The sequence below is a fragment of the Orcinus orca genome, chromosome 13 (genome assembly GCF_937001465.1).
Source record: "Orcinus orca chromosome 13, mOrcOrc1.1, whole genome shotgun sequence".
NCBI classification, from domain to species: Eukaryota; Metazoa; Chordata; class Mammalia; order Artiodactyla; family Delphinidae; genus Orcinus; species Orcinus orca.
Genome location: NC_064571.1, coordinates 84,554,264 through 84,580,971, shown reverse-complemented (window position 1 = coordinate 84,580,971; position 26,708 = coordinate 84,554,264). Strand labels below are relative to the sequence as shown.

The 26,708-nt window shown below is 52.6% G+C and overlaps 1 protein-coding gene across 1 annotated transcript; it reads right to left on the bottom strand.

Annotated features, from left to right (window-relative positions):
* Positions 1 to 167: 167 nt before the first annotated feature.
* CYS1 (cystin 1) lies at positions 168 to 26,109 on the bottom strand. The gene is made up of 3 exons (XM_033437451.2): positions 25,288 to 26,109; positions 7,631 to 7,683; positions 168 to 3,060 (listed from the first exon to the last, which is right to left on the bottom strand). The coding sequence occupies exons 1-3, from the start codon at positions 25,618 to 25,620 to the stop codon at positions 2,955 to 2,957; spliced, it is 492 nt and encodes a 163-aa protein (XP_033293342.1). The 5' UTR covers positions 25,621 to 26,109; the 3' UTR covers positions 168 to 2,954.
* Positions 26,110 to 26,708: the final 599 nt, after the last annotated feature.

Below are 26,708 nucleotides of genomic sequence, written 5' to 3'. Positions count from 1 at the left end.
GAAGAGGCGCCGTTGGGCAGGGAGAAGCTGCAGGGCCTCCCCGGGGAGCCCAGTCCCCGTCATCCAAGCTGCCCAAGGACGGGGAGCAGCGAGGATGCTGGAGCAGCGAGGATGCTGGAGCAGCGAGGATGCTGGAACCCCGACAGCAACGGCTCTTCCCACCTCACTCTGCTCACTCGCATCACATCTTTATTTTATCCCCCAGGGCCCACCTGGCACAGGGCCTGGCCTGGAGCCCGCCCTCTTCAAGTAGATGTTGGATAAATTAAAAAAAAAAAAAAAAGTAACATGTCTGTAACCTGTGCTACTAAGGTCATGTTATTTTTATTTTTCACTCAAATCCTCTCCTCACCAGATTAGTAGAAAAGTCAGCCCCTCCCTCTACAGTTTCTCCCCTTCCCTGAAAATAGTCCTAAACCTCTCGGGCTTAGTTATCCCAGGCTGGGGTCTTTGTAGCCGCCACTTTCCAGGGACAGAGACACCCAGTCCAAGCGGACACCCTGCTGTGTGGACGCCTTGCTGCCACGTGGTGCCACTCTTGACAGCCGACCACAGGCCCCTGATTTTGGTGGTTTGGACCTTGAAAGCGCAGCCGGGTGCCCTCAGTGCCACACGAAACCACACGCTTTTTCCGTCTCATGTGCACACCCTGGGGCACCAGCTCCACAGGGTGTCCATCGGATGTCATCCACCTCTTGAGGACTTAAAATGTGTCACTGCTCCTTCCCAGGGTTCACACGTCACAGAAAAGGCAGCTTTTTGTTTCCAGAGGGGTTTCATCACACCAGAAAATTGAGCCCCGCCCACCTGTTAAGGTCTGATTTGGTGCCGGGGGTCCAGGTGTCACCACCCCAAAGGTCTGGTTTTACATCGTTTCCTTCCTGGGAGAGCGCAGGACGTCCGAGCCTCAAACGTTATTTGTCCTCTCAAAAGCAACCAAGAAGGCTTTTCTCCTGACTAACTATCGCCAGCCCAGAAAAAGAACCACATCCCCAATCCACAGAGGCTAGATCTTCAGAGGGCTTTTGGCTACAGTTCTTTGACAGCCGTGAGTCCATGTTTACAGGTGCACCTCTAGAAACAGCATGTCCTCACTAGTGGAGACCAGATCTTGCTACACGAACCCTGGCATCCAGCAGAGGGCCGGGCTCACAGCAGCAGGGGCTCATAAGGTGAGAACGAGTGGGGGAGTTGAACAGAAATTCCCCAGGGGCGTCCACCCAGTGGTGCTATCTCACTGGATGGCAGCCCAGTGAGAAGTGGCTCTGAGACTTCAGAACATCAAAGGGGAGTGTCTTGGAAAAGCTCACCTTAGGTGAGGAGAGGGAACCTGAGCCAGGCGGGGCCCCTTTGAGAACTCGTGCGAGGGGCAGAAGGAGGGCCGTGGCCTGGCTTCTTCCCCAGGAGGACGGGCACAGCATTTCTCAGAGCTGGGAACGGAGCGTGTTTTCTAAATCCCTGGGCTTTGTAGCATCTCAGAGGAACTCGCCACCACAGAAGCCAGGAGACACGTGTGGCACTGAGACTTTTCCAGACATCGATGTGTCATTGTCACCTTCGACATGGAGATGTTTTTCTTCCTGCCTCTATTTCAGCCACATTCCTCCCCCTCCCCTTCATGAGCAGGTTCCACACTCAGCTCCAGAGCAGAAGGCTGGGGCTCAGAAGCAACACCCAGCGACCAAGAGAAGGCCTGGGGCCGCACTCGGCACCCAGCAGGCCCTCTGTGCACGTCTAGTGCAAGAAGCACTCGCCTCCAGGCCCTGCCTGATTCACAGGGTGTCAGCTTTCTCATCAGTCAGCTGAGAATGTTCTAAGGCTCTCCTGGCCTCACTGCTGTGATTTTCTACCTTCTTCCAGGTGGGAAGAGCCGGCAGCCCTAAAGACCCTTGCCAGGTGTGGCCAGTGGTCACCCTCAGCAGGGAAGGCAGTCCCGTGCCCCCAGGGGACGGGGATGAGAGACCGAGGAAGCCTGGGATTGTGTGATCCCTGATGGTCAGAGCTGGGGGACAGGGCGTGCCTCCAGGACTCACTGAGGACCAGAGGGGGGAAGTGACCGCAAGTTAGTGCAAGAACGAGGATCAGAACCGGGGTCTCTGGATCCTGTCCCACCGCACCCACTGCAGGGGCACAGGCCTCTCTTTGGGGAGGTGGGTGGGTCGTGGCTCTGGGCAGCCTCCAGCACCGGGGAAGGAAGAGTCAGCCAGGCCTAAAGCTCAGACAAGGTCCCTGCTACTCCAGGCATGGCTGGGATCCAGCAGCCTGGGTATCGCCTGGGAACTGGTTAGAAACAACGCAGACTCTCAGGCCCTGCTGGAGACCCACAGAATCAGAATCTGCATTTCAATAACATCTCCAGGCGACTCATTTGCAGAACAGAGGGTGACTCCCTCCAGCTCGCTAAGGCATACCTCCTGGGTGTGCCCTCCAGAGCGGAACCTCCTTGGGGCCCTCTGGGACGTGTGTTAGAGTTCGCAAAGTGTCCAGTCTGAGCCACGCTCAGTAAAGTGGCTTCTTCGGAGCAGGTGGCAAGTGGGCCTTCAGAAAGGGGAAGCATTTCAAGACCCAGGAGAACCTTGTAGACGGATCTCCCCAGAGACTGAGAGGAGGGGCAGGTATCCGGCAGGTCACCTGCCCACGCACCTGTGGGGCAGCACCTGTGCCTTCCTTGTGGCCTGGATCTGCACAGCCGATCACCTCTTGCCAGCAAGCATGATGGCCAGCTGCCGGCCACGTTCAGGACTGTCTGAATATGGATTTGAAGAGGGCAGTTGTGAAAGGTCTGGGAGTAACTGCATGTTGGAGGTGGCTAAGCTCCAGCTAGAGCCCTGGGCAGGGCAGGGGGATGTGTGCGCCCAGCCTAGGTTCTTAAGAGACCCAGTCGGCTGGGGCTGGGGCTGGGAGGAACGGCGCGCTGGCCGCTGGCTGACCACGGGGCTGCTGCAGCACCAGCCTTAGCAGCAGTATTCCTGCTCGATGCTGGCCATCAGCTCCTCCTCAGAGTAGTCGTATGTGATGGCTGACTGCCTCTCAGGCCTCCTGTGGCAGCTGCCTGGGGCTCTGTGGGTGAGAAACATGGACATGGGAAACAAGATGTTACCTTCAAACTCCACATCTCTACTGGACAACCACGGTGGCCCCTGTATGGAATTCTGATCCATCCTAAAACTAAAACTGAAAACCTCTGCCCCGGGAACACCTCCTCAACCTCTTCCATCAGCAGGCCCCTGCCTGATTCTCTGGCTTCATCTCCCCAGTGTTACCCAAGACCTTACGCTGTGAGGAAGCCAGTGCCTCTGATGCTTAAGGGTGAGGGCCTGGGGATGGGAAGACCCAGCTTGAATCCCAGCTCTGCCAGTTACTAGCTCAGTGATAATTTTCTCTAAAATGGAGCTGTATTCTTAAATTCATTCTGAGGCGTAAATGAGCTAATGCCTGGACAGCGTGTGACACTGAATTTTGCACCCTGCCCAGCCCTCAGCAAAGGTCAGCTGTGTCTTGACTATCCATCGGCCTGACTCACGCCCTGTGCCTGCCCCTTGGGTGGGCGGGGGTGTCTCACAGGAGCTGCCACGCTGGGACAGGATTGGGCGTCAGGATCCTGGCCACTCCCCCAGGAGTGGGACAGGAGCTGCCACGCTGGGACAGGATTGGGCGTCAGGATCCTGGCCACTCCCCAAATCTCAGATCCTCATCCTGCCACCTGGGCCCCTGGAAGTGGTTCCCACCGGCCTGGATCCGGCTGCCCACCCCCTCTCCGGCTTTCTGGACTCTGTTGTGCCCCCCGACTTCCCTGTCCTGCAGGCTGTCCCACGGCGGTGTCCACCTGTGCCTGGCCATGGCCTTGCCCCCTTCAGCACCTTTGACAGGTGGGAGGGTGTGAAACCTGGGCCGAACTGGGTGCTGCCAGCCTGAGGGGCTACCTCTGAAGGAGGAGTTAGGCCAGAGCTGCCCACTGCCAGGTAAGGGACCTTGAGCTCCCACCTGCCAGCCAGAGACGTGCTGCCATGTGAGCTGGGGGGCTGGGCTGGACGATCTCTAAGGCCCACCTGATCACTGCCGTCACACTCCTGACATGTTCAGAGCGGCCTCCAGGGCCCTGTCTGCTGTCCCGGAATGCAGGGCAGGAGCTGGGCTCTGGGCCACTTGACTGTCACCTCAGGGTGTGTGCCGCCTAACAGGCCCCCCAGCGCTGAACAGCAAGGATGAGGGTCTAACGGCGGGACTCCACTTCCCCAAGCCCAGAGATGACACGTGCCTCCCGCACAGCCCTCTGGGGTCACCCAGGCCAGCCCCCTCTCTGTGGATGGGGGAGAAATGCCTTGCCCACGGTCCCATGGTGACCTGGCTACAGACCGTCCTCACCTGGTCCCACAGCTCAGCAAGGCCTTTCTCTCTAGGCACCCGACGCTCCCTGCAGTTGGGACATGGGGGAGAAAGGGGGCGAGGAGGCAGGGCCGGCAGGGGAGGCTGACGGGGGAGGCCGGACGGGGAGGCTGATGGGGGAGGCTGATGGGGGAGGCTGGCAGGGGAGGCTGATGGGGAGGCCGACAGGAGGTGTTGCAGCCCCTGCAGCCAGGGCTCCACTCGGCCTCACGCCATCCTAGCCTGTCTGGTGGGCAACACTGTCCACCAGCGGCCGTGGGGCTGCCGGCCCGGGGGCCTGAAGACCGAGGTGGGGTCTCCCCCTACTTGGGGGAGGGGAGCACGACATTAAAAGGGAGAGATGGTTCCTAGAGGGACTGAGGAGTCAAGAATTGAATCTTTGTTTAAATTATAATTCACTATGTCAGAGATTCCTAAAGTCATGCAAAACAAAAACCCATTACTCTTCCCCAGAGAGAGCAAATCAATTATAATTGGGCTACAGAGCCACATGCAAAATGAGGCGAGTCATTTATACTGTCTGTTGGGTCTAGAATTTACTGGCCCTTTGACCATGGGCAAATCATACCTTGTATCTGTTTACTCATTAGGAAAACGGGGTGCCTGGCCGAGGCCTGGCTTATAGTAGGCATCCCACAAGCATTTACAGAATAAATAATGAGCAAATTTCAGCAGCAGCTGCAGACAGAAGGCTCCTGAATCCCTGTTTCCCCTCCACAGGCCCTAGGCTTCTGCTACCGGATCCTCACAGACTTCAGGTCAGGCCAGCCCAGCCCTGTCCTCAAAGCCAGCCCGGCTGGCTCAGCTCTGTTGCTTCCACACCCCAACCCTGGGGAAAGGGCGTGGCCGACATCGAGGATGGTCAGGACTGGGGGTCGAGGCCCACAGGCCCAGGTTCACACCGAACGTTCCCTTCAGCTGCATCTGTGAAGCACCTGCTCTGGGCCTGGTGCTGTGAGGGCCCAGAGATGCGGCTGAGAGTGAAGAGGTAAGACAGGCTGTCACAGGTACCCGCTGCGTTACACGTACAGGTGTGGTGTAAACTGGAGCCGGCACTGCTGAAGGAGGGAGACTCACCAGGTCGACACGGAGGGAGGGGAGGGTGAGAGTCTCTGAGGAGGAGATATTTGAACTGAGTTTGGGAGGATTCTCCTCTTCAACCTTTTATTACGAAGACTTTCAAGCATACCGAAAAGTTGAAATCGTGGATTCAACAATTAAGTAAATATTTTTCTGCTACATTTTGCTGGGTTTACTTTATCCCATGTCTATTACTTTATCTGATTTCTGGATGCATTTCAAAGTAAACTGCACGCATTAGGACACTTCTTGCTGAAGCGCTGCTTTGAGGGGTTCTGGTGGTGGAGAAAGGGACGGTGGGCTTGTCTGCGGCTGGAAGGGCGGGCGCTGCAGGAACCAGGAGAGGAGGGTGCTGGGGTCTGCGCTCTGTGTGTGCCCAGTCTGGGGGGCAGGGAGGGAGGCGCACGCTGGCTGTGTGGAGGAGCCCAGGGCCGGCCGCTAGCAGTGAGAGGCCACAGTGGACGTGGTGGCAGGACACCCGCCGCTCCCTCCTCAGAGAGGTTCCCCTACAGGCAGGGGAGCCCAAGTTTGAGGAACAGAGGAGGGCGGCTACTGCCAGTCCAGACCCTGGGGCAGGCCTGTATGGCTTCAGAGCCTGCTCCCGGGAGGCACAGCCCTGATCTCACCTTCATGACGCTCTCCCCTCTGCCGCCAGTGAGCCAGGACCAGCCTGGGACCCACACAGCCTGGAGTCCAGGGCCTAGCGTGGCACTCAGGACGCTCCCACCAAAGTATATTGAGGGAGTGAATGAATGAATGAATGAAGTACTCCTAGTGAGGGATGTCCTGGAGTTTGCATGTGAGGTGAAGGGACCTATTCATTTAAAAATAAGAAGAAACAGCTAATTTGTTTGAGGCAGAACTTAATCCTCCTAAAGTCCTTGGGGTGATGAAAACTTAAGAAAGTCACTGCCAGTTATCTTTACAATCAGTAGAAATATGCAGGCGGGACTGAGCTCCGTTGGCACCGCGCCGGGCCCAGGTCCTCAGCCGCACCACGTGCTCGGGCGTCCAGGTCAGCGGAGCAGAGGCGGCCCTGGCGCCCGGTCACTGCAGCGAGACACAGCGCCCGGTCCAGCACGGGAGTGCACGGGGGCGCTGAGCCCACCCGGAGGCAGCTGTGCTAAGCGGAGCCTGTGACGGTTTGCAAAACAAGTGAAGAGCAGGGCCTGTGAGGGGGGACCGGGAGGGATGCTCCTCTCTGCTGAGTGAAGCGCTGGCCTTGGCAAGGGGCGGAGCCCGTGTACCCGTGCTCACCGCTTCACCTCCGCGGCCACGGTGGAGTCCCGGCTCCCAGAGCTGACCCCAGCGTCCTCTGACTGGACAGCAGTGGCCCACGGTTTCGGCTTGGCCTTCAAGGCCCTCCTTCTCCCCCCAGACCCTGTGCTAAACGTCACCAGCCTGTGCGTGGTGTCCTGTTCAGACCTGCGTCTTGCTTGTGGATCCCACCACCTGGAACGCACCTGCCCCCTCTCCTTGGTGAAAATACGTGTCCTGCGAGCCACTTAAACATCAGCTCCTCCACGAGCCCTCGGCAGTTCTGTCCCCTTTCAGACCTCCCTTGAGCCCGTGTGAAGAGACCCCAATCTTCGGGAGAAGGTGTCCTCAAATGTTTGTTAAATAAGGGAACCCGGCAAAGTTCTGGGCCTGAGCCGTTTGGAATTGCTAATAAAAATAGCTGTTGAGCCAGAATTTTCACATCGCTGGTCTTGAGCATCACACTCACGTACCTCCCAGTGACCCAGGGCCATCACCGTGAGCCAATTACAGATGAGAAAGCCAAGGGCACGAGGGGCCAGAGGCCCAAGGTCACCCCCACACAGCTTCCCGGTGCCGGCTGCTCCTGGGGCCCAGGGCCGTGCAGACAGAGAAGGCCTGGTCTCTGGGCCTGGGGTCCTCAGATGACACTTTCCAGGGGTTGTAAATGTGTTTTCCTGCTAACGCTGTAATGGGATTACGGGGGACCCACCTGCCATCCCTCTAGGCTGGAAACTCCTGAAGGCCAAGGACTGTGCCTCACTTACAGACGAGCCACTGCAAATAGCTTCTGAGTGAATGGGTGGGGCCAGGGCCGGGGATGCGGAGGCGTGGGGAGGGCGGGGGGTAGGGTGGCTGTGACTCTGGTGGAGATGTGCTCCCCCCCACACCCCACCCCTGTACTTACTCAGAGACACTGCTGCTCTCTGGGTGGTCTTCAGTGCTCCGTTTTGGGGACACCTTGAGAAAGACAAAAGGAAGAGGCATCAGAAAGTTGTCAGTGGTGCAGCCTGTCTTTGCCCTGGCTTTGTGCTGACAGACGGCCACCACATTCAACCCAGGGCTGAATAAACCAGAGCTGGAAAGTGGAAAGGCTCCCCTGCTGTCTAGTTCCATCCGCCTATTTTGCATGTGGGAAGCTGAGGCTGGGAGAGGGGAGTGACCTACACAGCTCACACCAAGAGACTCCCCACCTCCCCGGCAGCTAACGGCCAGCATGTCCCCATCTCTCACTCCAGGAGTCGAAGTCCTGACGTCCATCTAAGCACTGCCTGGCAGCCTGCCCTGCTGCTCGGCTGTGCCTTCTCTGTTCTCAGTCAAGGGTGCACAGACGGCGCACGCGTCTGTCTGCAAACTCTTCCAATGGTCCATGCCTGTCCTGTGCCAGCACCACCCCGTCTCAGTTACCACAGCTTTAGAATAAGCCTGGACTCTTCCCGGTTCTTTGCACCTCCTTATATGTGTACTGCAGTCAGTTTGTCCCCCTTGGGGATTTTGTTGGGGTTGAATTAATATATAGATCATTTTAGGCAGACTTGATATCTATAATAACAAGTCTTCCAGTTTAAAAACAGGGAACACCTCTCCATTCATTTAGGATTTCTTTAATGTCTTTTAATAAGTCCTATTTTCCCTGTAGAGGTCATAGATATCTCTTTTTAGACCAATTTCTAGATACTTGATATTATCCTTTTTTAAATAAAATTTTATTTTCTTCCTGTTTGTTTCTGCAGATATATGATTGAAATATATACATTTTGTGTTCACCAGTCTTACTACACCCTCTTATGAGTCCTAATAACTTATTTGCAGATGCTCTGGGCTGTCTTTCTTCCCGTTCACATTATCTGAGAAAAATGGCCATTTGATTGCTTCCCTTCTGGTCCCAGAAGGGAAACACACTTTTCCCCTAGCCCTTCTGCACTGGCTAGGACCTCCAGTACTACCTTGAAAAGAAATGATAACAGGCATCTCTGTCTTGTTCCTTTGTTGAAAGGGAAAGCTTTCATTATTTCAAATGTAATATTAGGTTTGCTGTGGCTTTTTCTCAAGTTGTCCTTTATCAGATCCTGGTCTCTCTGTGTAGGTCATTTCTTCAGTTCTGTCTTCCAGGGCACTGATCTTCTCTTCATCTCTGTCTAATTTCCTGTTAACCCAAACCATCAGAATCTTTAATTTTGTTTATTGTATTTTTCATTTCTTCAAGTTCTATCTGGTTCTTTTTAAAATATGCTAGGGCACTTTCTAGAGGTCCTGGTCCTTCAAAGGTATTTCCCTTAAATAAGATAAAATAAACATAGTTGATTATAATCTGTGTCTGGTAATCCAAATACATAGCTGAAGTCTTCATTGGTCTATTTTTGTTGTCTTTGTTTCTTCTAGTGTTCACTTGGTTCTCTGGCTGGTTGGTTATGTTTTCTTGTTTGATGCTCATTAGCCTTGAAAACACTTTGTGGGTGGTCTCTGTCCTGAGAGCAACATGCCTTCCTCCAGAGAGGACCTGAGCTTGCTCTGTCCGGGCACCAGGGGGCACTCCTGGTCTGGGGCCACTTGAAATTAAATCCATGCATTCAGGCATTTTGGACCACCTGGGTGATGGGAACTGGGGCTGCAAACCTGAAGAGGCAGCTAGATTGTGGCTCTTCTTCCCTCCTTCACTGTTCTGTGCTGTGATACTTTTCCTTGCCGTCCCCCGAAGGTCCTGGATTGATGAGGGAAGGATCTACTATAACTTTCATTGGGCCCTAAATTCTGTTCCCTTTACTGCTGGACACCATCAGCCCCAAAGCTCAAGTTCACCTGAGGCACATGCAGCCCAACGTCTTATTTGCATCTCTGATTCTGCCTTTCTTGGATCTGGGCTGGTAATTCCTCACTATCTCACCAGCCACTTAATGTTTCAAGGACACTCTTACTACATTAATTATATCCAGTATATTATTTTCAGCAGCAGAGGGGTCTGAATAACCTTCCATACTGTGTTCCCAGCATAAGGCACTTGAGGGCACTGTGGACACCAGCCTTTGACCCATGAAGCTGAGCAAGGCCATGGCCCAGCCAGACGTCAGCCTGCTTTGTGCACAAGATCTCCCATTGGCACGAGCAGTGCCCCCCAGGACAGGCCACGACTGTCAAGAACCCAGTCTTCAAGGAGCTCACGGTTCACGGGGAGAGTCTCATAAAAATGCAATGCGATGCTATGTGATAAATTATGTAGCCGAGTTATAAAGGGCTGGGAGAGGAGGGGAAACCAACTCTGAATGGGAAAAACACCATGGGAGGTTTCCAAGAAGAGTGGCAAGAGTGACATTTTAGCTGGAGTTTTGAAAGAGTAGGGGTTTACCAGGTGGAAAAGAGGGGAAGGGCACTTCAGATAAGGAACATATTTGCATATGCAAATACACGGAGTCGTCAGAGGTCGTGAATAAGCATTCATCAAGTCCATGTGCCCTGTTGTGCGCCATGTTCTATTATCCATACAGGATATGGTCCTTGCCCAGAGCAGCTCACAGCTGGGCAGAAAAAAACTAGCGTGATGACACAACTAGAGAAAAATCCAATGCCAGACACCGAGGTGTGGACTACAAGTGCACGGGTCATCAGAAGCCGTGATTACAATGGTAAACCAAACATGCAGGCCCGCTTCCCGCTTTCATCCCAAATCCTTAGAAATGACAGAAAAGGCCATAAGCAAAAAACAAAACAAACCAAACAAAACAACTCACAAATCTCTAACAGTACTGCAAGACTAGAAAGTAGTAGAGCTTTTTTTTTATATAAATTTTTAAATTTTTATTTATTTTTGGCTGTGTTGGGTCTGTGTTGCTGCACACAGGCTTTCTCCAGTGGCGGCGAGCGGGGGCTACTCTTCATTGTGGTGCACAAGCTTCTCATTGCAGTGGCTTCTCTTGTTGCAGAGCACAGGCTCTAAGCGAGCAGGCTCAGTAGTTGTGGCTCACAGGCTTAGTTGCTCTGTGGCATGTGGAATCTTCCCAGACCAGGGCTCGAACCCATGTCCCCTGCATTGGCAGGCATATTCTTTTTTTTATATATATAAATTTATTTATTTTTTGGCTGCATTGGGTTTTCATTGCTGGACGCAGCCTTTCTCTAGTTGCGGCGATCGGGGGCTACTCTTCATCGCAGTGCACAGGCTTCTCATTGCAGTGGCTTCTCTTGTTGAGGAGCACGGGCTCTAGGCACACGGGCTTCAGTAGTTGTGGCTCATGGGCTCTAGAGTGCAGGCTCAGTAGTTGTGGTGACCAGGCTTAGTTGCTCTGTGGCATGTGGGATCTTCCTGGACCAGGGCTCAAACCCGTGTCCCCTGCATAGCAGGCAGATTATTAGCCACTGTGCCACCAGGGAAGCCCGGTAGTAGGGGTTGTTGGAAGACAGACTGGGTTAGATCGATGGAGGAAACCACAGCCCCCAGCACACACAGGAGGGGGCTGCTGGACAAAGCAGCAGCTTTGGGGGCTCCAAGTTCAGAGGAGACAGACACCAGAGCAGGAGAGGGCCTTGGGGCAAGGGTCAGAGAGGAGGGGCCTGCTTGTGCAAATGACAGGGCACAGAGGTGCATCCCCCAGACTGGGACAGGAGAGGGGAGGTAGCATGGGCAGCCGCTGACACCAGGAAGCACAGGAAACTGTTCCCAGACCACTAACGATGGCCACACTCACCAGGAGCATATCCTGACCCTCCTCTGTGACACGTGGAGGCAGGAACCAAACTCATCAGTTCAAAGAATTAAACCTGAGAAAAAAGTGATTCGAGCAGACTGAACGTGACTTTAAAAGGAGAATGATTCAGTCTCAGCCAAACAAGAATAAGCTGTTGTGCAAGATAACCAGCTAGAGATTTTGGAAATGCCATCTACGATAGAAGGAAGTAAAACCTCAGGAGGTGTTCTGAAGAGTAAATTAGACACAGCTGAAGAGAAGCTCAGTTACCCGGAAGGTCAAACTGAGAGAGTCTCTCTGGAAGCAACACAAAAAGACAAACAAATGGGAGAGAGATACTAATCCTAAATAAATGATTAATCAAGAGTCTTATTCTGACGTAGTCTGCAGACATTGGGGAGTTTTAAAGGTTTTGTTTTTTCCTTTTAATAGCAGAGCAGGATGAGCTTCCCACGGTGCTCCCTGTGCACATAATCCTACACCACCAATAGGCAGAACTGGGCTTTTGCCCCCACAGGAATCTGCTTACATTCTCTCCAAATTCGTTTTTAAAGTCCCCCTCCATCTTCCTATTGAGGCTTAATCCCAGGGATTAATCAATCGCCAGGGATTAATCAATCATCAGTACCCCAGTGTGCCCAGTGCTCTGTCAGCTGCTGTGGAGACCCACACCCTATACTTTTGAGGTGCAATGTCACCAGAGAAGTTAAGTCTTAGACATGTTAACAATGAGCAAAATGATAAGAGCACAGACTGGGGGCTATAAACTTTGTGCAATCAGTTTAACCCTCAGTTTACTCATTTGTGTAACAGGTACTTAGCCTTCAGGGCTGCAGAGATATGAAAGATAATCTGTCTCTTTCTCTTCTGTCTCATCCTTAGTACAATGCCTATCCTGTAAGTGACCAGTAAACACCATTACGAACATCTGACCCAACGTCCAGCCCAGAGTAGCCTCTGACACAGCCCTGCTAGAAGAGAACCTGAAGGCGTGAGGAGGACAGCGCAGGGAAGACCTTGGTGTTCAAGGCCTGAGAGGTTCCAGGACAGCATACGCTTCCCTGAGAACCTAGTTCTGATGTGTTTCTTGGGAGATGTTCGTTAGTGGTGGTTAGCAGAAGCAAGCCTGGGTGTGTCCTGCCACACAGGCCCTGTGGCATGGGCCGCGGCAGCCGCCTGCCACTACAGCCACCCCCACGCATTGGCCAGAAGAGCCTGTCCTGCCTGCCTGGCGCTCTCTCCACGCGGAGGTGGGCTGCGCAGAGAAGGTGCACAACTTCCTCCCAGGGGTACCTGTGGGGCCGGCTAGTGTCTGCTAGTGGCTAGTGACCTTGCCCCGGGGATTCAGTATTCCCTGCATATTCCTTTGAATATTCGTGCCTTTGGGGAGTGTAAAGATGAAGAGGAGATGACTCCCCAGTCAGCAAGGAATTCACAATGGGGAGAGAGACAGAGGGTAGGGAGGGGCGACGAAGATGAGAGAGAGGAGGGCAAGTCACACAGGCACGCACACGTGTGCGTGCACACGTACACACACGCACTCACCTCCACCACCTCCTGAAGCAGCCCATTCCTGCTCAGGCAGCTCAGACTAGCTGAAAATTCTTTTTAATTTTTTTTATTCAAAAAACAATTAATTGTGGTAAAATACACACACCTTAAACCATCTTAACCTGAAGTTTACCATCTTAACCATTTGTAAGCGTACAGTTCCGTAGAGTGAAGTACATTAACCAATCTCGCAAACTTCATCTTGCAGAACTGAACCCCTGTCCACATTAAACAACAACTCTCATCCCCCAAACCCCAGCAACCACCACTGTACTTCCTGTCCGATAGAAATGGGTCCTTTAGCGCCTCACCTGAGTGGAATCATACAGTATTCGCCCTCTTCTGCCTGGCTCAGTTCACTCAGCGTAATGTCCTCGAGGTTCATCCGTGTTGTAGCACGTGCCAGAACCTCGTTCCTTTTTAAGGCTGAATAATATTCCACTGCACGTGTATACCATGCTGTGTTTACCCATTCACCCATCAAGGGACACTTGGGGGGCTTCCACTTTTTGGCTATTGTGAACAACGCTCCTATGAACACGGGTGCACAGATATCTCTTTGAGACCCTCCTTTCAATTCTCTTGGGCACATGAGAAAGTTCTCTTGTATAATATTGACACCAATCTTCCTCCCTGCAGTTTTCAGCCACTGAGGCTGGTTATTTTCTCAGGGACAACAGAGAAGTAAAGTAATCCTTTTACTCAACTACCCTTCAGCTATTTTTTATGAAGTCATCCAATAGGGGCCCTAGTTCCCTCTTGTCCATTTCTGCTGGAACCAGCTTTTGCCATCACCTGCTGGGGCTTTTCCTCTCATCACCAGGTTTTGTAAGAGTTGTTACATATATGGTTTCTCCCATCAGGAGGGCAAGTGAGTGAAGGAGCAAGAAATCGGAATCAAACATTTGCATCGTCAGCCAGTTTCCACTCCTCTGCGCTGCTCTACTCACTACTAACGGGGACACACTGCCAGCTGCAGGGCCGCGATGATGTGGTGCATCAAGTACGTGGACTGGACGCCCCAAGGCTGCACTCACGCAGAAGGCCATACTCTTTCTTTTCTAATTTCCCTGACAGCTCAGCTTTGTTATATCTTTCATTTCTTTACCTGTGTTTCTCTCTGTGGTTTGAACGTGTGGTTCTTCCTCTCGTCCGTTTAAGTCTTTAACTTGACTTTCTCAGACGCAAGATGTGTTAGGCAGGCCTCCCAGAAGATCCAGCTTGCTGAAGCAGCTCGGGAGCTTGTGAAAAGCAAAGACACAGCAGCCCCTGGCGGCTGCTCCAGGCCTAGCGCAGACACAAGTTCCCAGCCAGCAGGAAGCCGGCCACTCCTGCTCGGTAGGGCACATCGGGACCCCTGGGAGGCCATGGCGCCTGGACTGGGGCCGTGGGAACCCGGCTGAACTCAGGATGAGCACGTGATGTGTCATCACTCGAGATCCTAGGGGGGCTTTGAAAAACTCACACCACAGCTGAACAAGAAGCAGAAAACATCTGAGGAAGAACTCAATATGATGATTTCTTAAAGTCTCCTCTGGGACTTCCCTGGTGGCGCAGTGGTTAAGAATCCGCCTGCCAATGCAGGGGACACGGGTTCGAGCCCTGGTCCCAGAAGATCCCACATGCCGCGGAGCAACTAAGCCCGTGCGCCGCAACTACTGAGCCTGCGCTCTAGAGCCCGCGAGCCGCAACTACTGAAGCCTGCGCACCTAGAGCCCGTGCTCCACAACAAAGCCCGCACACCGCAACTAGAGAAAGCCTGCGTGCACCCATGAGGACCAACGCAGACAAAAATCAATAAATTAATTAATTAAAAAAAAAAGTCTCCTCTGACTCTTACAACTAGGGTTTTTTGAAAAAAAGTGAAGTATCAGTGGTTAATCTTTAGAAAACCCACTGAATATTTTATTTAACAATATGTGTATCCTGCTTCTTCTGTTTAAAGAGTTCTCCCCTTAACTCTTAAAGTACCCATATCAATAATATATATAGTTGACCTGGAACAAGCTGCAGGCGTCTGCAGAATACGATCTGACAGGTTTGACAGGTGTGTCCACTGTTGCACCACATCCGTCACCCCCGGTGATGCTCCCTGCTTCCCTCCTCCGCCCTCCCATCTCCAGGCGGCCACTAGTCGGCCCCTGTCACCGCACACCCGTGTGCCTCTCTAGAAGCCTAAAGACATGGGGTCGGACAGCATGCACCCTTCTTTGCCTGGTTTCTTTCACGCTGCACGACGAGCCTGTTGTGTTTTATCAGTAGACTTCCCCCTTCCTCTCTAAGAACTGTCCTTCTGTGGAGCCCAGGTTTGCTTATGCTTCATTATGGAAATGTTAACACCTGCAGTGGAGAGAAGAGTGAACTCGGTCTCCCGGCACCGAATCTCCTGGCCTCGGCAGGTTTCAGCACTCTCCCAGTCGGGTTCAGTCCTCTCACCCCCGGGGGCGCTACTGTCCCCACACGGCTCCACTTCATGGCTTCCCAGGCAGCACTCGCTGCAGGCCCAGTGGACTCTGCTGGGAGGGCTGCTTTGCGTTCCTAAAGTGACAAAGGACTTCTGCAAAAGGCGGCTCTGACTCTGAAGCCACCAGTCCCAGGGCGCCCACCTCCCCTCACCAGGCCTTGCTTCAGGAAAGTGCTTCCAGAGACAGAAGGCTGGGGAGACCTGGAGAAGGTAAAGGGCGGGACTGAAGGAAAATAACGATAAATTACGTATCTACGGCGTTATAACACCTTATGAAGAACCTGCAAACGCATTTTCACACGGGCAGCCGGATCCTCACCCCCGGAGGCAGATGACCTGGCGTGGATCCTGGTCCTGCTGGGGATTTGGGCAATCACCCTGCTGGGACCCAAAGGCCTGGGATGTGAATGAGAAGGTAGCCCCGGTGGTCTCTAAGGTCCCTTCAGCTCCAGCAATCTGTGATTCTCCAACTGCGAAGAAACCAAATCGGCCGAGTCTGGGAACCTGAATGATAGCCTTGGGCTGGAGGCGGCCTTCCTAGCGCTCAGGTGCTGAGAATCTCCGTCTGCACAAACCACTGCTGACCGTCCGCACCCGAGTCCAGTTAGGGCTCGTCCCAGGCGCTGGGGGAGCCTGAAGCCCTGGGCAAGGAAGCCCTCCTCAGCGCCTCACTTTCCTCAGCACCTCACTGAGACGCCGCAGTGACGCCCAAGCCACCTCGCTCCCCCACCTCCCCGCACCAGCACTCGGCACCAGCCGCTGGGGCCCGGCCGCAGGCAAGGCGCTGGAGACCCCGCTTCCAACCTTCACTACGGTCAGGCTTCCCACCATGGACGAAGCCCACATCCCGGAACCACGGAGGGAGGGAGCCCTCTGGGGTCACACCTCTGACCCCATCTCCAGGCGAGCGCTTCTAAACACTTTTAAATCTGGCTGTTTCCGTACATCTCCTGAGAGGAAGCGTCTTCCTCCGGTTCCTGGAGTTCTCCAGGGCTCCAGCTCAGGACTCTTCTCCTCCCACCCACATGCTCTCCCTCATCGCCCCATCTAGTTGCTGAAGTTCACAGCGTTACATGCCAGCTCCAACCACCTTGTACAGTGGACCTGAGCTTCTGACGGCCCACGAACTTGTCTGCCTCACACCCCAAAGCCACTTGCACAACACTGAGCATGGCTGTCGATGCTACGACACCAGCAGGAAACCCGGGTGCCTCTGCGGCAGCCCGCCGTCCCTTGCTCTCACAACCAGTGTGCACCTCGCCTTCTCGCATCGCCTCTTACCTGGATTTCTGCAGAATCTCCCACCTGGGCACCCTGCTTCCCGCGCCATCGCCTCTCATCCTCCGCCCTCCTGCCACCCCTTGTCTTTCTAAACACAGGCTGGGGAGGAGACACAAGGACTCGATAAGGTGGGCGTCTCTGGAGAAGTGAACTGGAGAGAGTGGGGGACAGGGTGGAGGGGAAACTTTCCTTTCAGTGTACCTGTTACATTTTCTCTCATGTGCGTGTATATTACCTATTCTGATTTTTTAAATAATCATTTAAAAATAAAAAACACAAAATTTCCACTAGCTCCCTGTTGCCTACAGGATAAAGTTCAACCCTTTAGCCTAGAAGGTTGTGAAATCATGACCCAAACCGATCTCGTCTTTTGCGCTCCGTCCAGCCATCATCACCTTGCTGTCCAGCCATTATGGACAACATGCTGTTCTCCTAAAGCATTTGGTCCCTCTGGGTTCTTCTACATGCTGCTCGCTCTTTATGGAATGCTCCCTCCTTTACTGACTGCTGGAAAATTCTACCGATCCTTCACAACCAACTCAGATGTCAGGTCTTCTTGGATGCGAAGACTTCTGCCTTGGATGGGATTATTCAACTCCTTGTATGTAATAATTCCTACTTACCTCCACTCCAGGGCTTCCATGAGGAACGCTCACTTCACAGCCCTCCCCCAACACGGTATGAGCCTTGGGGGTCCGCACTGCGCTTTACTCTCCTATGACTCCTAGGTTCATCAAATGCCACTTACTGCCACTTAAATTTGTGTTCTTTGCTAGAGATCTGAAAGCGGACAGATGGTAACTGTCTTCAAAATAGTGGCTTTTTGCCAGAAGTCCATTAGAGTATCCGTCACTTTCAAAGCCCTCTGGCGGATCTGCTTTCTGGCCACGTCATCATTTTGATGCCTGTTTTCACCTTCACATCCCACAGCAGCTATGAGCCAGGATTACTGGGAATCCCTGGCTGACGGTAAAAGACAAGAAAGAGTCACCCTGGTCCTCCTTCGCTAGAGCAAAATGCAAAAGTGCATTTGCAAAAATGGTGGACAGTGGAGTCATTCAGCCTGGAAGACAGACAATGATCTTCCCTAGATCTTGAGTGACTAAGATTTATTAGGCGGCGGTGGGGAGTACGAATTATCATCCCCTGGTAGTAAAAACACTGAATTTATACCTATTAGACTGAATCAGAATATCCTCTTTAAGGGTGCCCTTGAATTTCACTAGCACATTTAATCCCCCAAACTTCTTTTATCTAGCCCGTTCTGGGACTGAGATTTTATGGTTAATTCAGTGTCCTAATGGAGCCATCTTTATGGCTACCCACCAACACTGCACTGTAAAAAGAACCTTCCTGAAAGCCTTGGCTACTCTCCAGTTCCCTGCCTCCCATTCCCCATGAAGGCCAGCCCATCAGGCTTCCTGCACCGCTCCAATGAAACGGCACTGGCCAAGGGCACCAGGGACCTCCAAGCCGCCAGATTCCATGGTCAGCTCTCAGACTTCACCTCACTCGTGCCATCGAGCAGCATTTACAAGAGCTGGTCACTACCTCCTCCTTGACATACTTGCCTCCCTTGGCTTCCAGACCTGCATCCTCTTGGTTTTCTTCCCTTTAGGATGTCCCCTCATCTTCTCTACCTCTGAACACAGGTCACACACATAAACACCCAGAGCAGTACCTGGCACACACTCAGGTGTGAGCCGACCTCAGTATTACTGGTGGTCTGATCTAATCTCAACCCGTCTATGTTTTAACGGCCGCCAAATTTATAAGTCCAAACCCAGCCTCTCCCCTGAACGCCAAACTCTTACAGAGATCTTTTCAATTGATCTCTCTATGTAGATGCCTAGCACGCACCTCAAATTTAACATATTCTAAAACAACTTCCTGATTCACAACATTCAAACCCTGCCCCTTCCACATTTCCCATGTCAGTTAATGGCAACTACGTCCTTCTAGCTGCTCAAGCCAAACACTTTGGGGTCCTCTGACTCCTTTCTCTGTCTGTCTCTAGTTCTGGCTGTCTCTAGTTCTAATCTAGGTCTAGATTAGACCTGGCTGTCTCTAGTTCTAATCTAGGTCTGTCTGTCTCTAGTTCTAATCTAGGTCCATGTGCCAACCGGTCCTTCCCAGCTCACTCACTACCACTCTAGTCCAGACCAATCCCTCTTCTCACTTGGATTCCTGCAAAAGCTTCCCAGCTCTGCTCCCAGCTTTGGTCCCTCCATCCCAGCCCAGGCTGTCTTCAACAGGGCAGCCAGGGTGAGCCTTCAAACAAATCAGATCATGTCATCCGCTGTTCAGAATTCTTCCAGCCTTCTCTACCTCATTCAAAGTAAAAGCCAAGGCCTTGGACTTCCCTGGTGGTCCAGTGGTTAAGATTCTGCACTCCCAATGCAGGGGGCACTGGTATGATCCCACCCCCTACCCCCCCAAAAAAACCAAGGCCTTCTGGTGGCCACAAGGCTCGCTGTTCTCTGCCCGGGCACCAGGCCACCACTCCCGCTCTCCCCAGCCCCTACTGCTTTTTTGTTCTTTATACTTTATTTTGTTCACTGTTGGACTTCCATGACCGAAGGTTAGTGAAGGTTTTGTCTGTTTAGTTCACTTATGTATAACCAGCACCTAGAACAGTACCTGGCACACGTAGGTGCTCAAAAAATAAACGTTGAATGGATAGACCAATATTAGATGGTACATTTTTCTAATTAATAGACCACTGATTGAGAGAGATACTGCTGCATTTTTTTAAAAAATCACAATTTGATTAAATAACTTAATACAAGACAAATCCAAACCCTTAGATTTTCACACATAATTCTCCCACCCTAAATAGTTTTCAGTTTCAATATCTCACTAAAATACTGTTGATTTTGAAGTTCTTCTGACTTTGGGAAAGGAATTCTGCCTTGGGCACCTAAGACTGCCCAGGAACAAGGTGAAAATTAGTCTAGAACAGTAATAGATGCTTTAGTGAATTAAAGTGCGTGAACTTGATGAAATATTTTTCAATCATTAAAATAATAATGAAGAATATTATGCAACAGCATGAAAAGCCGCTTATGAGATCGACTACGTAAAAAAATTTTAAGACTGTTATAATTCAATGATATATATCTTTAAAAGCTGTGACAAAGTGAGAGAGTGGCATGGACATATATACACTACCAACCGTAAAATAGGTAGCTAGTGGGAAGTAGCCACATAGCACTACTATAGGAGATCAGCTCGGTGCTTTGTGACCACCTAGAGGGGTGGGGTAGGGAGGGTGGGAGGGAGGGAGATGCAAGAGGGAAGCCACATGCATCTGATGCATACACATCAGTGTATAACTGATTCACTTTGTTATAAAGCAGAAACTAACACACCATTGTAAAGCAATTACACTCCAATAAAGATGTAAAAAAAAAAAAGAACAAAAGAAATTAAAACAGGTGACAGCTGGTAAGTTAAAGAGTATAGTGGGAAACATTTTAATCTGTTAATGATGCAGTATGGTCTTTGCCTATACAATTTTCTTCAGATTCTCAACATTACGGGAATTCTCTGGTGGTCCAGTTGTTAGGACTACACGCTCCCATTGCAGGGGGCATGGTTCAATCCCTGATCGGGGAACTAAGGTCACGCAAGCCACGACGCGGCATGGCCAAAAAAAAAAGATTCTCAATATTGGCAAAAAATAAACAAACAAAAAAATCTACCTGGAAACAGCCTGAATGTCTCACAATAAGAGATTAATTAAATAACACTACTTCTGGATGGTGGGCAAATTATGAAGACATTATGATGGGAGAAATGCTTATACTATAATGCAAAATAAAAGGATGCTATAAATTGTATATCTACACTATGCTCTTTTTTTTTTAAGGGAACTTTATTTTTTTATTTATTTTCGGCTGCGTTGGGTCTTCATTGCTGCGCGTGGGCTTTCTCTAGTTGCGGCGAGCAGGGGCTACTCTTCGCCGTGGTGCGTGGGCTTCTCATTGCGGTGGCTTCTCTTGTTGTGGAACATGGGCTCTAGGCGCGCGGGCTCAGTAGTTGTGGCTCGTGGGCTCTAGAGAGCAGGCTCAGTAGTTGTGGCGCACGGGCTTAGTTGCTCCGTGGCATGTGGGATCTTCCCAGACCAGGGATCGAACCCATGTCCCCTGTGTTGGCAGGTGGATTCTTAACCACTGCACCACCAGGGAAGCCCTATGAGCAATCTTTATTTCCTTTTCTATACATTTTTTTATTATATATTTTTTCTGTTTTCCAATTTTTCTGCAATGAGCATATATTCCTTTACAATTGTAGAGTGAAGCTAATATAGGGCTTATCTTTTTATTTAAAACCTCTCATGTGGGACTTCCTTGGTGGTCCAGTAGGTAAGACTCTGCACTTCCAATGCAGGGGGCCCAGGTTCGATCTCTGGTCAGGGAACTAGATCCCGCATGCATGCCGCAACTAAGAAGCCCACGTGCCACAACTATGAGCCCACATGCCACAACTAAGACCTGGTGCAGCCTAAATAAATAAATGAATAAAATATTTTTTTAAGAAAACCCACATCTCTCATGAATAAGATCATTTTAAGTATTTTATTGCAGAGAACAACCAAGAACAATTTTTTTTCTCACGTGCATGTATATTACCTATTCTAACTTCAAAAACAAACACTTAAAAGTAAGCATAACCTTTTCTGGGCTGAACACATCTTTAGAGACTGGAACACATCTTGTACACAATCACAGAAGCCGGGGTATGGAGACCTATCTCAGAGAAAAACTGAGCACCAGAGGAATCAGGGAACAAGTGAGAATCCCTCCTGATGGCAAATTCACTCAGTTAAAATTCCAGTATACACAGTGCTCTACAGAGGTATAGTCAGAACGACTCCGACTGGCTCTTTCAAACTGCACGATACTGGCCAAGTGAACTACCTCTCTGGGCCTTGTACACTCCCCTCCGACATGAAGTTGGGGGGAGGCGACACCAATTTGGCAGGAACCTATTCTGATGAGGATTAAGCAAAGCAATGGATGTAAGGAGCTGGCTGTTAGAATAGCCTGAATAAATAGCGGCTGCATTACAACATCTGAACAATTTCCGAGTGACTGTAAGTGAACTGCAAAGCCCTCTGTTTCATAGGAATCAAACCTGATACAGGATGGGGAAAGGACTCTTTCTGAGTCTTTTGCCTCTTTGTTCTTCTGCTTCTGCCGCCATGCAACCAGCAACATGCTTACACGCAGGGGCTCGTGAAAATGCTCAAGTAAAAGGATGCTGGTGACAGATGTACTAAGTGAATAATTGGGAGTCTCACAACTTTTAGTAAAAACTGTATGACCCCTAAGCACCTAAACATCTGAATGAATAAGGAGGCTGCCGAAAATAACATTCAGGGGGTATTATGAGGGCAAGACGGGTGGTACTTTTATCAGACAAAATACAGGTTCTTGATGAGTTTGCTTGGGGAATGCTAGGGATTACTGAACGTTAAAAAAAAAATCGTAAAGAAAAACGGGCCAGGCATTAGTGCCACTGTGAGCAGAGCACTGGAAGTCCGGGATCTGCCTTGTGACTTGGACATCTGGAAAATGGAAAAGGCATGGAACGTTCCAGGTTGTCTACGGAGGGGCTGGAGCCCGGCAGGCCTGCTACAAACTCTGCTACCCCCACTTACTGGCTGTGTGGCTTTGGGTATGTTATCAATCTCCTGGGACTGAGATGGCCTTGTTTGTAAAATAGAAAGCACTATTTATCTAAAAGGCTGTTTGAAGAGGGGAACGTGCGACAACGACCAGGAAGTACCTAATTCAGTCCTTAACACAGAACAGGTGCCCAACGGACGTAATCCTCCTTCCCCTTCTTTACTGTGCACGTCATCTGACAGGAAACCGAACATCTCATGCGCATCTCTGCAGTGAACACGCACCCAAACTTAAAACTGCATGAAGGGAAAGACTTCTTTCTAGCTGACATGTACTGGTACCAAGAGTTTATGGAACTGGACTGGAAACTAGGAATGTCATGGAAATGCTCTTTATTTGGGGAAGTGTCTCAGTAGTTGTATTTCAGTGAATGTAAATCCACACACAGACTGTCACGGGTTCCCCAGTGGCCTTGGCCTCATTCATCCCATTTTCTCCCTGAGATCCTGTTTCTTGGACATGGGGATTTGTAACACAGCCCCAGTGCAGAGAGACTACTGTATCCTTCACATTTGTGTCTTACCTCAAATTTGCCCATAATTTTTCCTAAATTTACAATCCAGAGTGAAAATCCTCTTACCTAGTGTTTCATTACAAAGTATTATAGTTCACAGACAAAAAAAAAATATTTAACTGAAAGTTGCTTCTACCAAAATGTAAGGGAAAAATTTACCTTGATTTGGAACATATACACAATAAGAGCTGAAAAACTCCATGGTTAGGGGCTTCCCTGGTGGCGCAGTGGTTGGGAGTCCACCTGCCGATGCAGGGGACACGGGTTCGTGCCCCGGTCCGGGAAGATCCCACATGCCGTGGAGCGGCTGGGCCCGTGAGCCGTGGCCGCTGAGCCTGCGCGTCCGGAGCCTGTGCTCCGCAACGGGAGAGGCCACGACAGTGAGAGGCCCGCGTACCGCAAGAAAAAAAAAAAAGAAACATCTATGGTACGGAAGCTACAAACAATCCGCACCCAAAAGAGCGACCCCAGCGGGCTGCCTTCACCTCCTAGTCTCTTGACTCCATCCCCTTCAGCCCTCGCACTGCGCTGCTGCCCTCAGCACCTGCCCGTCTGGACCGCTGAAGCAGCCCCAGTTGGACATCCTGCCCCTAGTCCTTACTCTGCCCGGTTCATCCTCCCCATGGCTGTTGGTCCAACCTTCCTAAGACACAAAATGTCACTCCCCTTAGTCCTTCAAAGATACCCACGGCTTTTACGGTAAAGTCCAAACTCCTCAGCAGGGAATACTCCTAGCGTGACATGTCCGTAGCCTGGCATTCACCCTTCCCAACCTCTTCAACTCCCGTGCTCCCACCCACACCCTGGGTACCCTATGCCCCGGCCGGCACTGCCTTTGCTCGCAGGCTTCTCTCTGCCCAAATGCCCTTTGCTGCTTGTTTGCCTGGCTAGGGCCACAGACCCTTCCAGATCCAGCTCAAGTGCTGTCCTGCTGGTATGCCGACCTGACTTCTCCAGAGGACCAGTTGCTCCTCCTGTGGACTCTCTCTACAGGCTGCCCACAGGTATTCTACTTTTTGTTTGCAGATCCCTCTCCCCCATTACACTGTCAACTTCTTGAGGGCAAGGACTGCGTGCCATCAGTGTTCATCTCTAGCACCCAGAGCGATGCCCGGCACACAGTAAGTGCTCAAGCAATACCTGAGAAATGACTGAAAGAATGAGTAAGGCAGCCCATGCACCCTAGGAGTTGCTGTGATACTCAGCGAATGGGGGTGGGGACGGGGGAGGGAAATCCATTCTCTCTGTTTTCTTTCCATTTTCGCTTCTGAAGTTTCCAAAGCACTTGACAACTGATCCCTAAAAGATTGCTTCCATGCCGTCTCAGAATTTCCCCCAAAATTTCTCAACTGTTTATCCATTTTGAGGGTTATATAATGGAACTCTGATGTAATCTTAAAGGAATCTTGTTATATAATTGGGTCCCACTTGCTGCAGCTCACTTTGGGAGGGCAGCAGGGGCTGGGCAGGAGGACAGGGGAGGAAGACCCTGCAGTGCCCAGGTTGGCCCAGTCCTTTCCACCCACCCCTCCCCACCTCACTGAGGAGCTTCCAGGATTCCACTGCTTGGTGGCTGCCCCGGAAGACACCTCCCTCTGGTCCCAGCAGTTGTTAAGCAAAGCCTGCAGGACTCCGGGGAAGGGGGGAACTGCCTTGGACATCCTCCTCAAGCCCAGGAGCTGATATCACAGATCTTGTTCATTCAGCTCTGCTGGAGTGAAGGCTGTTGCCATGCGAGAGTGCTCACTTTTATTGTTTTTCTAGAACAGCGGGGATGTTATTACAAGTGTTCTGGAAGAGAGAATTGGGAAGCCAAAAAGAAATTGCACAGCATCTCAAAAATAGCCAGTAGTATGCAAACTGCTTGACCACAAGGCAAAGATCCTGATGTGTCTGACGCGAGGGGCCTTTGTAAACACTGTTTGGCTACCGGTCCCACCTCTTAGCATCCTCCTCCGACAGTGCCCGGGGAATGGCCAAGGGGGAGGTACCTGAGAAGAAAGCAGCCCCGCTGGCCAGCCCCTACCTAGGCTGGAAGGAGCCGCAGTTCCAAAAGGAAAAAAAGGCAAGCTCTGGCCAGAAGCAAGCCTGGGAGATGCATTTCTGCTAAGGGATGTCTGTCTCCCTGCCTTTTAAGGCTGCTGCCAGCACAGCACTGTCACCCCCCAAACTGGAGGCAGTGAGACCAGCACCCAGAGGAGGCAGAGAGGGGAAGGGGGCGAGCAGGGAGAGCGCGGCGGGACGGCCGCGGGGGCTGGAGGACAGGGCAACAGGGCGGGGGCCCCGGAGGGACAGGGCGCGGCGTGCGGGCCGGCGGGGAGGGGGCTCCGGGGCAGGAACCGGCGCAGCTGCCCCACCGACTCCGCGGGCTCCGACACTCACCGGGCTCCCGGCGCCGGTTGCGGGTCGGGACCGCGCCGGGCCTCGCGGGGCCAGCTCCCCGGGGCCCCAGGCCGCCGACTCGGCCAGCAGCTGGTCCAGCAGGCGAAGCGTCTCGTCCCCGCCGTCGGGGGGCGCCGCGGGGCCGGGGCCGGGGCCGGCCGCCCCCTCCGCCGCCGCCTCCCAGGCCTCCTCCCGGGCCGCCGCCGCCGCCGTCACCGAGACTGGCGGCCCCGTCCCACCCTCCGGGGTTGCCCCGCCGGGCCCCGCCGGCCGGCTGTCGGGGCTGCGCAGCCGCCTCAGGGCGCGGCCGCTCCGGCTGCTGCCGCTGCCCATGGCGCGCCCGCCTAGCAGGCCTGTGGCGCCGCCGGAACGCGGCCCGGGGGCGGGGACGCGGGCCGGGGCGCGGCCGGGCCGGGGGTGCGGACCCGGGCCGGGCGTGAGCGGGGGGAGGGGGAGATCCCGGGTCTGGGACACGACTGGGGGCGGGGGGACGCGAGCCGGGCCTGGGGGAGGGGCGAAGCCACCGGTGTGCGGAACGTGGGGCGTGGTGTCGCGGTGGGGGCACTAGATCCCGGGACAGGGGAACGTGGGAGGGGGCGCGACCGGGGCTGGGGTGCTGAGCCCGGCCTGGAGGTGGGGGCCGAGAGCCGCGGGTGAGGGCTCTCAGGGAGCCGGCGGCCGAGGGCGGGGAGCGAGGGCCGGGTATCCGGGCACTGGATGGCGAGGGCACTGGGGCGCGGCGTCCCCTCCTCCTCCGACTCCTTCCTCCTCCCTCCGGCCCGCCTCGGGCCCCGCCTCTCCTTGCGGGGTCAGCCCTCCAGGCTCTGGCTCCCCGACCCTCCAGGTCCCCGCCGCCTGGAAGAACTGAAAGCACTGGGGCTCCTGCAACACGCCCAGACCGGCCTGCGTAGGGTGGTGATGAGTGCGGAGGTGACTCCACAGCCCGGCCCCTCCCGAGCTTAGAGCGCGATGGGGACTTCACCTCTCCCAGCCTCCTGTTCCTCACATGTTAAGTTGGGGGAAGGGGCCGGACGGTAAAAATACCTCTGAGGATGGAGTAAGATGATGAAGGTGCCGGGCATCCCACCCTTCAATTTCTGCCCTGCTCCCTCGTGCGACCTAAGACAGAACAGAAGGAGGGAAGGGGGCGATTCTCCCGGACCGGACTCCCAGCTGCAGCCTTTCCGCAAGGGAGCCGGCAGCAGGCAGTGGTGGGCCCTGGGTTTCCCGTCCCTCTCCTCCTGCCCCAAAGGAGATCTGGTGCTTGAATGCCGAGCCTCATTAAAAAAGTAACTACTTTGGGGAAAGAAAAAATTTGAAAGGAGACAGAAAAAGCATTCTCTCCCCAAGGAAAAAAGCCAGTAGGTACTGATCGTAATTAATTCTAGCTTTTGGTCATTGGATAGTAAAAAAGAAAGAAA

Coding starts and splice junctions, on each gene's coding strand:
- CYS1 (XM_033437451.2), bottom strand. CDS start 25,620: ATGGGCAGCGGCAGCAGCCGGAGCGGCCGCGCCCTGAGGCGGCTGCGC. Junction 7,684..25,287: donor CAACCGGCGCCGGGAGCCCG/GTGAGTGTCGGA, acceptor GTCTTTCTCAAG/GTGTCCCCAAAACGGAGCAC. Junction 3,061..7,630: donor GAGAGCAGCAGTGTCTCTGA/GTAAGTACAGGG, acceptor TCTCACCCACAG/AGCCCCAGGCAGCTGCCACA.